The 18,029-nt window shown below is 33.4% G+C and overlaps 1 protein-coding gene across 7 annotated transcripts in view; it reads right to left on the bottom strand.

Moving 5' to 3' along the window:
• The window catches only part of USP15 (ubiquitin specific peptidase 15), a 123,017-nt gene that overhangs the window by 16,503 nt on the left and 88,485 nt on the right, over window positions 1-18,029 (bottom strand). For 4 of the 7 annotated variants that reach the window (XM_026001799.2, XM_026001800.2, XM_072741737.1 and 1 more), the window contains 3 exons: window positions 5,913-6,086; window positions 3,445-3,603; window positions 3,141-3,365 (listed from right to left, as the gene is read on the bottom strand). In XM_026001799.2, the coding sequence (XP_025857584.1) occupies window positions 3,141-3,365; window positions 3,445-3,603; window positions 5,913-6,086 (558 nt within the window). Of the gene's footprint in view, window positions 1-3,140; window positions 3,366-3,444; window positions 3,604-5,912; window positions 6,087-12,243; window positions 12,390-18,029 lie in introns of those variants that run through there. The other 3 variants (XR_003235421.2, XR_011997880.1, XM_026001801.2) reach the window with 1 other exon arrangement.

Genomic DNA, 18,029 nt, shown 5'->3' with positions numbered 1-18,029 from the left:
CACAGGCAGAGGGAGAAGCAGGCTCCATGCACCGGGAGCCCGACGTGGGATTCGATCCCGGGTCTCCAGGATCGGCCCCTTTTATTTTTAAAAGAGTTCTAGTTTAGATGATACATTACAGAGTCACCCTAGCCTTAGGGAATCTCATCCTTCTAAGACATTCAGTATCATTGTCATAGAACTCATGCCCAATTTCTATCTCAACCAGACACCTCTCTTCTAGTCTAGATAGATAAACTTAATGCTTACTGATAAGCTCTACCTAATTTTCCTCATGCACCTCAACATATCCAGTACTAAACATAGATTTAGGTCATGTTAGGACAACATATCCAATATTATAACAGGCTTCTTCCTAAACCTTGCTTCCTATATATATCCCATTAAGGCAAATAGCACCCAGTGTCTCCTCAGTTTTGCAACCCAAAAAAACTTGGCATCATTTTTGAATACTCTTAAACATTTTTACTTTTTTTTTTTTTTTACATTTTTACTTCTTTTATTCAACTGATTCTTCTGTCACCCTGATACTAATCTTAAGAGTTCTAGTCATTTTCATTTGTCATGTGATCACTGCAAAACTCTCTTACATGGTCTTAGTATATCCGACCTAAGTTCTTCCAATCCAGTCTTTGCAGTAGCCTGGGTCTTCTTTCTCTAATAAAAATCTGGTCACATAGTGCTCTATTTAATAACCTTTAATGGTTCCCCTAATTTTTAGGATGAAGTCCAAACCTCCTATCATGGCAGCAAAGTTCTTTATGAGCTTTGTGAGTTCTTCTGCTTACCATATTATCTACTTCTAATTTCCAGAAGTGGGCCATGTCATCTTTTGCCTTTCGGTCTTTGTATATGCCACTCTCTTGGTCTACAATGCCTTTATTTCCAGCTTTCATACATTTAAAACCTAATCATCCTTCAGGATTCAACACAGGCATTGGCAGTTTGGGTGTATCATTCCTTTTGTATGTATATTCCTACAGCATTGCCACAGCATTTTTCACATTGTATGAAAAGGTTCTCAGGAACAAGAACCAGGAACATCTTTGTATTTCCAACACTTTGCAGAAAATCAGAATCCAATACATAATACATGCTAGTACAATTACTAATAAACTTCTAAGACCTAAATCAACTTCACTGATGGGAAAACTCATCAAGTAGGTTAACTCAGCTAAATTTCCCTATCCTTTCTAGCTGGTTAAGCATACCGTTAGCGAGCCTATCATTTTGTATTTGAGTTGTTACTTCTTTGAAGTAGAAAAAAAATGCCCGATTCCTTTATGCTAACCATGGCTCTGATCTCCACAAATCTGTATTTTTGGCCACCAAGTGAGAAGAGTTATACTAATGAAATTCATATTGCTGGAAAAATAATTTAAAACCCAAATTATGGGAGAACATTCAATACACGCCTACAGCTAATGTGAAATTTGAATGTGACCTGTCCCTATGTAATATAGCTTACTTTTGTATTATTGGCATAGGAGAACACTGTCTTTAACAAATGTACTTTAGAGAATGTGAGCATATATTCCCCTGGCAAAAAATAAAAGCAGGGCTTCCTAGGCCCTACTCAATATTCTGAGTACTACTGAATGAAATATTGATATGAGACCATCAGGATCAGTGAGTTTGTAAAGGAAACATAAAGAAGGAGCAAAAGAAATAGGGGAAATTTACATTACTGAGGGCACGACTAATCTTCACTAGACTTTAATTAGCTTGAATGAAAGGACTATACTTGTACTAGGAACACTTCATTTATAATGTTCTTGTGGACAGTAAACCCAAACACTTCCACCAAATTAATGGTAAGATCATAACTTTGTTCAAAAGCAGACCTTTCATACAGATCTCATGATACTGCTATTGGTTGAATTGTGTCCACTTAAAATTTATGTATTGAAGCCCTAACCACCAATGTAACAATATTTGGAGATGGGGCTTTTGGGAGCTTTATATGAGATCAAAAAGGTGAACCTCCATGATGAGATTAGTGTCCTTATAAGGAGATGCTAGAGAGCTTGTGTGCTACAGGTATTCTCTCTCAACATACTGAGGATAGGGTTGCCTGTAAATCAGGAAGAGAGTCTGTACTAGATACCAACCATGCTAGTACTCTTGATTTTAGACTTCCAGCCTCCAGAATTATCAGAAGATAAATTTCTGTTGTTTAAATCCACTCAGTTTGTATGGCATTTCGTTATAGCAGCCTGAGCAGACTAATACAACTATGCTCTAAGAAACTGCACTATCTGGCTAGAACTCTGAGCTAAAGATCTTTAGTCAACAGTCCTCTAAAGCAGGAACCATGTCTGCTCTGTCCGCCAAACAGAGCTTTACATTTTCACTGGGTGCCCTACACATATTTGAATGAATATAATTTTTGAATACTTCTGCTTTAGTAGTACTACGAGTCATGGGGGTTGGAAATACAATGATTTACAATGTTCCTATCTTCAAAGAACTGTCTAACAGAGAAAAGATAAGTAAACCAGGGGTCATAATTAAATTTGATAAATGTGATAACAGCATTTTAGGGGCACTCAAAGTAGAAGAGTAAGGAACTACTTTTGGTAGGGTGATTCAAGCGTCAGGAAATGATTAACTGATTAGTGAAGGGAGAAAATATAGTGCTTTGCTTAGAACATTATTGAAGCGAATATTTATAGCTGAATTAAATTTCTATTTCTCTTTTGAGTTCTTAAGATGCTTAAGGTATATTAAAAATTATAGGTATTTAATTATACCACTATCAAATCATGAATCAAAATGTATGGTATTAGTTTTACTTCCAACAGCCCACTAGAAAAAAAACTTACAATTAACATTAAAGTTCAAGTTGGAAAATAGGAAAAATCTTTGTTAGGCTCATATTTATCTTAACACTGCAAAATTGAACAACCTCTCATTTTTCTTTCATAAGAAAAAGACTGAGAATTTTGTTTTTTATAAATAATAATTTATAAATCCCTCACCATTTCAAGATTCTAAAAAATTGTACTAATTCCCAAAGTATTTAGCTTGTAAAATCTCTTATATAAATAAACTTATTACTGAATTGTGCTTGAGACACAAGGTCTCAACACTAAGTTTTTATAAAAGTAACAAATGCAAAGAAAATAATCATGACTTACCTGCATAGGTTTGGTAAGTGGATCCATTCTGACTAAATATACTTCCAAGGTACGTTCTTTTTTCATGGGCAATGGAAGTGTTAAGTAACAAAAAGGATCAAATGTTACTGAAATCTTAGCACATTCAGGACAAACTAAAGTTGATTTGAAAAGGCCGTGAAATATATCTACTATGATAGAATCATTTCTTTTTAAATGGTTTTCCCAGGCTTCTTCAGCAACTATCTGTAAGAAAACCAGACACATATTACACAAAGATATCACATTATTATAAAAGTGGTGACAATAATGACATTAAATTTACCTTATCTGGCCTTCCATCTGCATCTTTTAATTGTATATACGGTTTTTTCCTAATTCTATTCAAATCTTCATGTAATCCATCTAATAGGAAAGCTAAAAGCTCTTGACAGTCTTGCTGCTGGTATCCAGAAAACTGAGGTGCAAAACGTCCTACTTGGGTCTGTAAGAAAAGCAAAAGTATAAAATCAGTTATAGGGACAAGACTGATTTAAAAAAAATTGATTCTCGGGGATCCCTGAATGGCTCAGTGGTTTAGCGCCTGCTTTCAGCCCAGGGCATGATCCTGGAGACCCGGGATTGAGTCCCACATCGGGCTCCCTGCATGGAGCCTGCTTCTCCCTCTGTCCGGGTCTCTGCCTCTCTCTCTCTCTCTCTGTCTCTCACAGAGAATAAATAAAATCTTAAAAAATAAAAATAAAAATAAAAAAATTGATTCTCATCATTCATGGATTTCATATTTTGTGAATTCATGAACTGCTAAAATCAACTTGTAGCACTTTTGCAGTCATTGGCAGATATGGTAATTACACATACATAAATATAATTACATATCTAAATATACATATACATATATTTTAAATATTTCATTTATTTACTCATGAGAGACACAGAGTAAGACAGCAGAGACACAGGCAGAGGGAGAAGCAGGCTCCCTGCGGGGAGCCTGATGTGGGACCCAATCCCAGGACCCCGGGGTCACGCCCTGAGCTGAAGGCAGGGGCTAAACTGCTGAGTCACTCAGGGATCCCCTCTAAATAATAAATAGCTAATCTGTAACCCAGAAACGAAATGCTGACCTGAGTAAAGAACAAGGAGAAAATATGGTGAAGTTTTGTACAAAGGATTTGGAAATACTAAAGACTATTAAAATTCAATAATATTTCTGGATCACTAAAAAAAATTACAAAGCTCTCATTTAGTTGGTGTGTCTAAAGAGGATAAATCTCAGGGATAACAGGAATGTTTGTGTTCATTTATAATTTTCCTAGTCTTTGCAGTACTAAGTATTTTTTTGATAAAACTGAAAAGAAATGTGAAAGAAAAGTCAGGTATCAAGAGACTGTTTACACATAATTTCAAAAGACAATATCCAGTAAAATAAAACTAACTGGAATCATTGGTAAGGGTTGTAAAATAGTTTGTCTAACCTAGCTTGTCCAAAGCTCAGAAAGTTAAAGAAGATAAACACAGTAGTGTTTTATTTTTTAAGAACTACTACATTGTTAATAAAATGTTGCCTAGTAGTTGTCTATATGAGCATCATTTAAGTTGTGTTAAAAAAACAGCTGAAAACTGCTATTCTCTTTATTTTTTATTTTTTTATTTTTTTTAAGATTTTATTTATTTATTCATGAGAGACACAGAGAGAGATGCAGAGGGAGAAGCAGGCTCCCCTCAGGGAGCCCGATATGGGACTCGATCCCAGGACCCCGGGATCACGATCTGAGCCAAAGGCAGACGCTCAACCACGGAGCCACCCAGGTGACCACCGCTATTCTCTTTAAAATAGAACTCACCTGTTAATAAATATGAAGACTTTTTAAACTATATAAAACTAAATTTCAGCTCAATTCTTATTTGAATGACAAAATAAATTATTTGAGGTTTCATTGGTTCTGAGAAGTAACCACAAGAATAAAATTAAAAGTTTAAGGATTATATTAAAAATACTTAATATATGGTGGTTTTGCATACCAGTTTCATTTCATTAATTTTTCAAACTTATGACTCTCAAATTGAGTTCTTAGATTTCGATGACATGCCCAAATTTAGCCTTTACATTTGTAATAAAAATTAATGTAGGTTTCTCAGATACTATATTCTAAAACCAACTTACACATACTCTCTTGTCATTTTGTACCATAACAGTGTTTTCCAACCTTTATTTCATTATTGCCCTCCCCACCCCCCAGAACCTTTTTGGACATTTTATTTTTTTTTATTTTATTTTTTTTAAATTAATTTTTATTGGTGTTCAATTTACTAACATACAGAAAAACACCCAGTGCTCATCCCGTCAAGTGTCCACCTCAGTGCCCGTCACCCATTCCCCTCCAACACCCGCCCTCCTCCCCTTCCACCACCCCTAGTTCGTTTCCCCGAGTTAGGAGTCTTTATGTTCTGTCTCCCTTCCTGGTATTTCCCAACATTTCTTTTCCCTTCCTTTATATTCCCTTTCACTATTATTTATATTCCCCAAATGAATGAGAACATACACTGTTTGTCCTTCTCCGATTGACTTATTTCACTCAGCCTTTTTGGACATTTTAAAGTAAACATCTGTCCCATCCCCCCATCTAGAAAATTTAACAGCAGAGATATATACTTTGTATCTATTTGTGCTGGGTCCCTATGGAGGGCCACAAACCAACCTAACAGTTATGACTTTGTCACTCCTTCCCCAAAGAACCTATTTTTGTCCTCTTGGGATGATACAGCCCTCACTTAAAATATATTTACTATACTAACCTTAAAGGCTCTTGGCGTGACATAGCTAAATTTTCCAGACCACATTTGTTTGATCAATTCAGCATAAGATTTAGCTATTTCACCTCTCATTCCTAAGGGATTGTCAAAATTCAGTTCTTCTTGATACTTATCATTGAGGAAGTATTCAGTAAGTGGAGGTGTGTTGCTCAAACACTGCAAAGAATAAAACACATTTTCAAGTGAAAGTAACCACACATTAAACATGTTAAAATGAAGAGAGAAACAAACTGATTTGCCACAATATACAGAGAAAAATTTAAATGATGGCTTCTTGAACTAATAAGTAACCGGTTAAATAAACACTCAAATGATGCACTCAACTATTCATTTCCCAAATTTCAAATCAATTACTTATAATAAATGAAAATGCTAATATTTGTTGCTGTAAAATCTGCATTAATTTTAACCACAGCAAACTACCTGTTAACTGGGAGAGAAGCTCAGAGTTTTCTTTCCTTCTTTTACTTGATTGGTAGAAATTATGGTTTGTCTACTCATCCCAGGCACCTGCAAATTAGCCTGAGTAGGTAAAAACTGAGACAGAGTGCAAGCAAGAAATTAACTTTAAAGAGGTATTTACTGCTTCCAATGCCAATTCCTTATCATGAAAGAGCAGCCTTTACATTTTCCATTTGGTCAACCACTTTTAGAAGGGACAATACAGGTTAGCTGAGCCCAAGGAAACCAACTTTTGTTATGTGAACTCTGGCTAAGTGTGCTTTTACTTCAAGTTCTTCAATATCAGAACAATCCAATTTTCCTTTATGGCAAGATTAAAACTATGAGTAAGTTAATTCTCCAACTCTTTTCCATTTAGAATTAAATAATTTAGGATTTAAAATAAAATAGATGGCAGAAGTACAGTTTTTCCACAATATTTTATCTCAAGATGAATGATTTTAAGTTGATAATACCATACAATTTGACTTAATTATGAATCCAATATTACTTTATCAACTAGATGTCTAGCATCATTAAAAAGAATATGTAATGACTGACAGACAATATGGTTATATAGGTCTTTTGTTGTTGTTGTTGCAGGAAGAAATTTGTTTTGGGAGTCAAGTGGCAAAGTACTTTAAGTGAAGGTGGTTGCTTGCATGGAAGGAGTAGAAACCCATTCTTAGGAGAGCCCAGATTTTTATGAATGGAAATCAACATTTTTCAAAGCGTGCTTTACCACTAATTTGGTTTAATAGTCTGGGATCAAAGTCTCGGCAGCTATGAAAAGTTCAACCTGCTGGGTTCATTCCAGTAACTTCGGTACCATAAACTATGTCTATATACCATGTACGGTTTGGCTAAAACTTCAAAATTAGGCATGTTCTTTTTTTTTAAATAAATGATAAACTTCTATTTTGTGGTTTCAATTATGAATTAATTTTTGTTTATGCAAGTAACCATAATATCTATTTTAATATTTTCAATGGAATAAAAATAATACTCCTCAAATTGGCAGTTTATAATGTCACGGACTTTGTTATAATTTTTCAGCAACGAAAGCAATATAAAAGCAGTTTAAAATGTTTGGGGTAGAGTATATAGACCTTAGCTTAATAAGCCATTTTTAGCAGTAACGAAGTTTATGTGAGCAAGAGGAAGACAGAGGTAGGTTATAGCATAGGAGGCAATTCGGGAAAGGATACTTTGCTACTTCTGAACTCCTTTTATACTTCAACTTTTCATAATCTTACACATCTTTTAAGATTCATTCTCTTCCTTTTGCACTAAATGTTCTTTTCAGTTATAAACCCAGCACTAGAGGTACAGTCTGGCAACCCAGAATATACCATGGCTACCCTAAAAGCCATTACTTAGTAGTATCATTTGATTTAGTACAAATAGGATCAACACTATATAGTCAATGAGGCAAAGAGGAGGAAGTCAGACAGTATTTCCAACAATTATTTTTCAAATCCTTCTTATTATCGTTTTTTCAAATCCTTGTATTTGATCAGTTCAGGGTTAGGGTTATACTAAGAATCTGATATTCCTCTACTGTCTGTAACACCATTATACAAAGAATTTATAGTTTTACCAAACTAAGAATCAAGTTGTACAAAACAATTTTTGAACTTTCTCATTTAACTGTTTACATGTATCCATATCTTGCAAAGAGCTTCCAAATATAATTGAAAATTCTGTAGCTTTCCAATAGCATCCAGAGTGATCTTCCTAAATTTATTATCTAATCATGTCATTTCCTTGCTATAAATCCTTTAATAACAATTTCAGAATAAAATCTCAAGTTTTTGGAAGAGTCTGTCCTTTGCCTACCTATGTAGCCTCATGTTTTGCTTTACCTTTATCTGACTCCATCAAAGTCTTATTTGATTATTTGCGGTTCCTTGACCTCCATACAATCTCTCACTCTGTAAATTTGCAATATCACTCCATCTATGTGAAATACACCTTCTTTGTCTTACTGATTTCTACTAAACCATCAAGATTCAGGTATCCTGTGTAGGAAATATTCCTAAATTTCCTTACAGTGTTTCCTCCTGTATGTTTCCATATTGCATAATGCTCACTTTTATTACAGTACTTATTTTATAACACACTGTCACTTTAATTTTTAGTTTGTCTGTCTTGTCAAATGGACTGAGACCTTCATGAGAACAGGAACCATTATATCAATTATATGTATATCTCCAGCACTCAGCAGGTGTATATTAAATGCATGATTAATAAAACATGTTTTTGCCTGTATTTTTTACAAATGTTTTTATCCTCTTAGTTTTTTACTCTTTTCCTTCAATGTTAGGCACAAAGTACTTAAAATTTTCTTGAATGAATTATTACTAAATGAGGCAAAAATATATTAGCTGGTAATAAATAATCTCAAAGATTCTCCAAGCACTTTTATCTGAATATTAAGCCAAAAGAAGAATAGTACCTATTAAAAACTTTCCCATGCTTTTGTGCAACTCTTAATTTTGGAGCCCTGAGTTTGTGTCCCACATGGAGTGTAGAGATTTTAAAATAATACACTTAAAAACAAAAACAAAAACCCTTCCCTTTTGTTTTTCATTTAGTCCACTACCTGCCTTTAAGTGGGTCTCTGTTTGGATTTTTTAAGTCCTTGACACAGGGACCAGTGATTATTTTCAAAATGACACCTGCCATTTTGAAGTTGACAATAATTCAACATTAACAAACTAAATAACAACAACAAAAAAAAATCCCAGTTTTACTGTTTGTATTACGTGTCAAGATATTATAACTAATATATTTTGAGATAACCCTTATATTTAAATTTAAACCATTAAGTCCTAAATGGCCCAAAAGAGCATTCTAGTTGTTAAACATAATTTTTAAAAAATGTAGGTGTAGTTGATACAATGTTACATTAGTTTCAGGTGTACACCAGAATATAATGCTTTAAGAAACTCACAAGCTGCATTTAAAAAAAAATAAATACAAACACATACAGAATTTTTTTTATAAATACAGAAATTTAATAGACAGTTAAGTATTCTATTAATAAGGCAAATATTTTAATAGCTCAAAATATCAGGCTTTTCTTTCTCATGCTGAAAATACCTCTCTCTCTTACCTTGAAAATAACATTATTCTTGAAATAGTATAAAAACCACTTAAAATATTGTAAGTTCTCCTATAATTTTGACTATAAATTTCACGGTATAATTAGAATACAGGTCAAACAACTAAAATATTTCCATGCCTCAAGTGTTATCAGTATTCAGTGCCATCACTGTGGCAGAAGAAAGAAGGTCATTTCTTAAAATTGATCATAATGCAGTAATTTATGCAACTCATTCTATCTTTTAACATGAGGCTATCTTAGAAACATAAACATCTTTGACAGTTAAAAGAACACTGGACACTTGGACTTCTTGCCATTAAATACAATGTTTTAAGAATAAAAATTTTGATTAGTTCAATAATAAAAACCAACATAACCATACGTCTAAAGTATCTCTCTCAAAATTCCTCTATTATAACAAACATCACTCTTCTATCTGACTGGGACTGTCCCAAAACAATTCCTTTCCTAAGACATATATATATTAAAAGCCCTACATAGGTAGACATAAGGCATTTCCTTTCTAGCCTGTAAAATACTTTACTGAGTGACGTAATATGGACCTAAAATTACACGACATGTGCTGCGCGCCTATGTGGATATATTTTTCACTCTCCATGATTCTTGAACTGTGAAACAGAACAAAACTCATCCTTTCTTAACATACACGGTTTTTCCTAGTAAAATCTGAGAATATAGATATAAATCTATCATTGAAACAAAAGGGATTAGATCAACAATATTAGTACGTTATTTCTGTGGCTACCTATAAACTTTGTGACATTCTATCAGTCACATGACATACTGAGCTCCAACTCTGTTAATTCAGATTTCAACTCCCTGCCACTGACAAATACCAACACCTCAGTATTTCAGGGAGAACTACCTCTTACAACTCATTACCAAAAAAATGAGGTCCAAATACGAGGTATTGTGACTGATCATAAAAAATGTATCTTAAGCCACATTTTGTTTATCATAATGGTGCCTATAGTTGTTCCCAAAATTGGGTAGAATTTTGTCAAATACCAAGCTAAAAGTAAAGCAATAATCAGAATGAAGAAAAGAATTCTGCACCAATAGTTTCAGTTCTTAATGTAAAAGAGAATAAATAAAACTAACAATAATGAACAAGCAAAACTGCACTTGTTAACTAGGATAAATATTTCTATACTTAAATATTTTTTATGATTCCTAGGCAAATTTATAGTGTGTGAATTCAACAAGAGGATATGAAGATCTAAGGATTAAAAAAACTAAATTTCATATTTAGTATATGTTAGAGTTCTGGCATTCATTAATTTATTAGCTTTTGTGATAAAATGACTAGTTGGTTAACTAGAAGGTTCAGGATATAAGCTAGTATGAAAAATTATTGATCCATGAAGAATGAGAGACTGCCTGGGAATGTGCAAGCCAATCATTTTGTAAGCAGACATGACTGCTAAGCATCTGTTCCTAAAAGTGGTTCTGTGGTTCTCTACTTGCGCTTGCTTATGCATTTACAATAGAAACTGTAATAAAGAGTATTCTTGAATGTGAATCTGAATTAGGAGTCTTAAGACATAGTCCTTAGTTTAATGTATTAAGATTGAACCTTAGCATGTACCACTAACTCCCTTTCTTAGAATATTCTCCTGTAAGAAATTCCTACTCATTCTTTAACACTTATCTCAGAATCTCTTAAAAACATTACATCTTCCTCAGCACCTCAAGGAAGAACTAATATTCCTTCCTCTAAAGTAACACTGTATCTTGAGCTCACTTATACTGTACTTATCTTAAGAGTAGTATCCAGTCTAACCCACTTTTGTACCTCAGAGTCTATATAGCACAATGCCTGACACATACATTAATAAAAGTGTGTTGAATGAATGAAAACTTGTACAGTAGAAAGACTGGAAACAGTCCTTAGAGAAATTGAGAGCAGTAGGAAAATACTAAAGTGAAAACACTGAATTGTACCATTATAGAACTATAACGTATTTGAAAGTTCTAAAAGTTCAAAGAATAAAAGTCCAAATAATGCCCAGGCAGGCTTTCCTAATGAAGGAAAACAGCTATAATGAATGCTCCAAACTATCAAGATAAATCGATAAAAGTAAAAGATATGTAAAGGAAAAATACTTGGAAACAGATTTTTATAAAGACTCTTCCCCAAATCTTCAACCCAAACATAAAAATTCTAAAGAGAATTCTTCTAAATAATCAAATGTCTCATTGAGTGGACATTCAGCTCTACGATTCAATATATATATATAACTTTAATCACTGCCACCATGAAGAACTATTTTTTTAAAAGAATGCATATATCATTCAACTATTTTATGAAGTTATAATTCTCTATGAAAAACTCTCTAGTTATAAATTTCCATATATCTAAAATTGTAATATTATGTGAGGTTATGATTTTCTTTCATTATTTAATTAGTTGGAAAAGCTACAATGTTCTGCCCATAACTTTTCCTTATACACATATATACAAATCCTATTGCTCTTACATTATTTTCAATAAGTTCTTCCATTAAATATGTTGTGAACAGTAAGAGTGATGTTTCTAGAGTTCTCTGAAAAAATATGTGACTCATGTAAGTTTCAATTTTGTATTTCACTATAAACTTCCATATTATTTTTTAAACTGATGAAGTGAAATAAAGTTCTACTGTATAACCAAATCTCAAGTCTGTAATCAACATATTTTAGGAAATGAATAATTAATAGCCATCCCAATAACTTGTAATGAATCTGGAATTTCCCCAGTACCTGGAAAATAGCCAAAGTAATCCCCTTCAAAAAGAGAAAGTTGTCTTTTGTAATGCTGAATATGAACCACTCCCTTTCTGTTCAGGTGCTCCAGAAGCCCAATTTTCAAGTGATCATGTATGCTCACTATTTTAGTAAACCGGTAACTAGAACAGGAAAGAAAACAAACTTAATTTTTGATTACCTAAAGCTTTGAGTTGTGTAACTCATTCTGTAACTGATCAAAATGTAATGCCACTCACAACCCTTTAAAAAAAGTAGCTACACCTTCAAACTAACCAATACTAAAAATAAAAACCCAATCTAAAATGAGGAAACCATTTTATTTTCTTATGATTTAAAAATAAAACCTGAAGTAATCCATGGTTACCTTAGAATAACCCAATATGTTTTTCCTGGATTTTAAGATTAGATGGGATTAGAATTTTCAGATTTGCCATGCTATTGATTTTCACTTTGTCATGACAACTGTATAAACATTCTGAAAAGGTACTGAAAAATTCTGAAGCATTCTGTTAATATTGGGATACTGGCTCTAGTTCTGCAATGAAATAGTGGATGAGAAACGAAAGTGATGTAGACTTTTACAATGAAAATCTATAAATATAAGCCTGTGTCCTCATCAAGTAAAAAATTAAAATGAGTTATTTTTAAGACACTTGGTATTTTATTTTTTATTACTTTTGTTACTTTGTTACTTTCCTAGGAAAGGCAAATCTCATTACATTTGAGAGATCAATTCTAAAGCTTCTCCACATATTTTAGGAAAGCAAACAATCGCTCTATTTTGCTTTTCATTTCCAATCTCTTTTCAAGCTCTCTTTCAAAAACAAATTTAGGTAAGTAAAATATAAGTGGATGTAACTTTAATTCATTTATTAAAAAAAAACTTAATGGTTCTTTCCTCCTTCCAACTAGTCAACTTAATACTCAACTTAAAATATTGGAATTTTACATAAAATAGTTTTCAAAGGCAGCAGTTTTGAATTCGACAAGGATATTGTTCTAACAAATTTAACATCTGTCATTAATCTGGGTGCTATACTTAAGATCTAAATAAAACTAAGTTTCATTTAAAGTTCCTGCTGTTACTCTTTTCTTCAAATTCTAGGTAATTTCTTCTTCATATACTACTTAAATTCAATGAACTAGTATTATGAGAACTCTGGGAAAGTATGAGAACTAATTGGAAACATTTTGTCAGCTAGCAAAGAAATAACGCTTTTTTTCTCTCATCTATAGAATTGAGTGAGGAGAATTCTAAGTTTATAAAAAGACTACTGTTACTGGTAGTGAGTAAATCTTAAAATGTTAAAAAAAAAAGTCATGATTATGTAAAGACCATTAATTTTCATGTTAAATGCTACAAGAAGAAATTTTTTTAAAGATTCCCTTTTTTTTTCCTTTTTCTTTATGATAGTCACACACACAGAGAGAGAGAGAGAGAGAGAGAGAGAGAGGCAGAAACATAGGCAGAGGGAGAAGCAGGCTTCATGCACTGGGAGCCCGATGTGGGATTCGATCCCGGGTCTCCAGGATCGCGCCCTGGGCCAAAGGCAGGCGCTAAACCGCTGCGCCACCCAGGGATCCCCCTACAAGAAGAAATTAAAGATCCACTTTGAATATAAATAAATTTGAAAGCTTCTGTGATAATGATTACACCAACAACAATACTATAAGTTTCGGGCAGATGTACTAAGGCTTTCAAACAACTAGACTATAACAGCAATTGTCTAAAATCTTTTTTTGTAACAGACTTTTTAAGGAGTGATTTTATGTTTAATATTCAATTTATAGGAAGCAAGCTAAAAACACTTGGTTTTTTTTTTTAAACATATGGTTCTAATAACATTAATGAACTTTAATGTAAGTTATATTTCTTTTAAAGAACTAAAGTATATAAATTCAATTTTAATGTTTAGTACTGCTATCTACTCTATTCCATTAATAATTCAAAACTGGCTCAGAATGAAATGTCACTATTTTAGGTAAGACAAAGGATTAAGGAAAAACAATGGTTCTTTATAATTTTTTTTAAAGGATTTTATTTATTCATGATAGACATAGAGAGAGAGAGAGGCAGAGACACAGGCAGAGGGAGAAGCAGGCTCCATGCCAGAAGCCCAACGCGGGACTCGATCCCAGGACTCTAGGATTGCGCCCTGGGCCAAAGGCAGGCGCTAGACCACTGAGCCACCCAGGGATCCCCCGTTCTTTATAATTTTATGTGTGGCTCAGTACTTTGCACATAGTATTCAGTAAAGAAACGTTTTTAAATAAATGAGTATATTGAATTGTGTGATTCACTGATCTTTCAGTTCTTCTGTAAAGGCATACAGGAAAGGATAGCAGAAAAATTCTAAACAGTTTAACTGATTTTTTTTACATTCTTTAAGGAAACCACTATGTTATATACTTCTCTGCATCATTTCATTACATTAGGCCCATAGCTGATAATACTTCATGTGAGTTGAAGCAGAATTTTAAATAACATGTAACAGCATGAATTATGAAGGTTTCTGATTATTTTCATAACAAAAAATTTATGTAATCCCTCAACAAATATTAAGAAAAGAAGATCATTATTTCAAAAGTCTCTAGAAGTATAAAAATCATGTTCTAAAGGATTTTTTCCTATCTTACACCATGAAATCATTCAAGAAATTGTTTGCATTGTAATAATGGGGGCTGCTCTGACAAGCTGTAATTAACATGGCAGCCCAATTCAAGAGCTATCAGATTGGTTACACTAGTGGAATATAAAGATGTAGTATTTCTTGCATTTTATATATATTGGTAAATTTCTGACTTTTTAGTTGCAAGAAGTAAATATATACGCTATGTACTATAATTCTTTTTAATTAAAAATTTTTTTTTGCTATAATTCTTTTTAAAACTAATGTGCTCAAAAAAAAAAAAAAACCAACTAATGTCCTCTTTTGGAGTTTAGGCAATTTCAGAAATACCATTAATTTGGTACAGGTCAAGTTCTAAACATTTCTGGTATATTTTCTAATGCAGTATTTTTCTCTATTTGCATGAAGGAACTAATTTTTAAAAAATTTCCAAATCATCACAGACTGAAACTTTATAAACTACAATAAAAATGAACCACTAGAAAGATGAGGGAAAAAAAAGGACATACAAAAAACAATGCCCCATTTTTATCATGAGATTTAATAGATAATCACCCTGACAAATTTCTAGAATAGTCTTAGATCACTTATGCTTAATTTCTATGCTTATTTTAAGGCTGATTATGCTATCTCATCCATAGACACACTGTGAGAAACACTGTTCTAACGTATTTCAGGCATTATACTAAACATTGGGGATATAAAAGAAAACCAAACACAGCATCTGCTTTCACGATTCTCACTGTGTAACAGGTATTTAACCAGAAGAGAGACAAAGGAAAAGGGGGAGAGGTGGAGGTGTAGGAAAGGCAACCAGGGAAGAGAAAACAGTATATGCAAAGAAGTTTGGAACTTAAATTCTAAGAACCTTTAGTTTTGGCTAAAGAGGTAGATAGGGTCTCATTTGGATTTTATCCTTTAAGTGACGGGAAGCAAGTCTTAAGAGTTAACATTATAAAACAATGACTGAATCAGTGTACTAAATGAGTGGAAGAGGATAAACGAAAGAACAAAAATATGAGGTTAGAGATGTATTTCAATAGTTCATATAAAAGTTGCTCAAATATTGAAATAGTGTAGCGACAGTAAAAGAGAAGATGGATATAAGTGACATTAAGAGGCAATGGAATGAACGGGATTTGGAATAAGTGTCAAGTTTTCAATTTGGGATAGTTGTAACTAAAAGGGAGTAGAAGGGATAAAGGATCAGGTTTCTTGGCGGGGAGGGGAGTATGTTGGTCTTAGTAGATACATTTAGTTTAAGTGTAATATTATCCAAGGCAGAAAAGTCCATATAATAGTTACATATACTGGAGGGAAACTCAGGAAGGAGAATTATGCTTAATATAGGTTTGGGATTTGTCAGTTAAAGTGGATGTCAACTTCTCAAAGGTAAAGAGGCCATGGTGAACCCTGCAAACAGAAGGTCAAGAATGACCATATCAAAAGCAATTTCTACGGAGTGGTATGATGGTCAAAGCAATGATATAACAGTAGGTGATATTTACATATTGCTTACTAGGTACCAAGCACTTCTTAAGCAATTTATCTTCATTTAACAGATGAGAAACTAAGAATTTTCTTATCCAAGATCATACAACCAAATAGCAGAACCAGGATTTGAATCCAAGCAGTCAGGTTCCAAAATCCATGTTAGTTACTACTACAGCTAAGATGCAGAGGACTACTGAATGGGAGATGAGAAAGTAGGGAGAAAGCACAGACCATTATTTCCAATTTTCAAGATCAAGAATCCTCCTTACTCCATATCCCGTCCCCAATACCAATAAGAGAAAAAGACTTGACCACGTATATATGCTTAAAGGAACAGAGTGAAGAGGTAAAAGTCTGTAACAATGACATGATTATTAATGGAACAAATTTCAGGAAAGACAGTAGAGGTCCCCAGGAAGATGGTGATATAATCATGATGAGAGAAACTTCAGGTATGGATGGTATTTAGTGAATATAAGAGGAATCTTAAAATATGTCATATCTTACTATTAAGAGTTTCCTTATAAACAATTAGCAACATTTTGGTCAAAAACTTGTAATTTCTTTCAAAAAGTTTTTTTTTTTTTTTAAAGATTTTATTCATTTATTCATGAGACACAGAAAGAGAGAGAAAAAGAGAGACAGAGACACATCACACCCTGGGCTGAAGGTGGCACTAAACCGCTGAGCCATCCGGGCTGCCCTAAAAAGTTATTGAAAGCTTTTTCTGTCAAAGTACGTAATACTTAGAAAGGCCCTGGGCAACTACTGAAGAATCACTCAATATACGTCAATTATACAATAAATCTATAAAAATATATATTCATTCATATATACATAATGAATATATACCAGGATGTATGTCAATGATTCAGTTTGTATTCAAAGCAAAAGCGGGATCCCTGGGTGGCGCAGCGGTTTGGCGCCTTCCTTTGGCCCAGGGCGTGATCCTGGAGTCCCGGGATCGAATCCCATGTCGGGCTCCCAGTGCATGGAGCCTGCTTCTCCCTCTGCCTGTGTCTCTGCCTCTCTCTCTCTCTGTGTGTGTGACTATCATAAATAAAAAAATAAAAAAAAAAGCTAAAGCTCTCTAAATGAAGGTCAGAGACACTTTTAGTTTTTAATTATATATATGACATGGTTTATAAAGCCATGATTTTCCAGTAAACTCTTCAAATTCAAAAGAACATCATCTTCGATATAATTACTTTAGGAGGTGATATGTTTGTTCTCCTGATATTGTCATTGCTCAAAATATTTTACTTCTCTTTTATAGCTGGCACACATATGAAAAAGCATCAGTAGCACACAGGGGGTGCCAATATGTATTTATGTATAAACAATGTGTTTTTTGCCATGGTAAAATAGATTTCTAATGTAGGGATTTCTGTGGTGGAAAAAGGTGGAACAAGTTTGAGCTACGATGTTATATTTGTACTTCTGGTTTATGACCAAATGAACAAAACGTAAGTTGTTATGAATAATGTATTCTACACCAAACAAAACTGAGGCCTGACTCAAAAGTCACCTCCTTGCAAAAGCCTCACTTATTTCCAAAGGGCTCTCTTTTGTTTGCCTCCACAACATTTGACTGATCATGCTTTCTATCCTATCACATACTGTATCATACTTATTTCTACGGGTTTTTTTGTTCAC

Source organism: Vulpes vulpes, chromosome 16, assembly GCF_048418805.1.
Source record: "Vulpes vulpes isolate BD-2025 chromosome 16, VulVul3, whole genome shotgun sequence".
Taxonomy (NCBI): domain Eukaryota; kingdom Metazoa; phylum Chordata; class Mammalia; order Carnivora; family Canidae; genus Vulpes; species Vulpes vulpes.
This window is presented reverse-complemented; position numbering and strand designations above follow the sequence as displayed.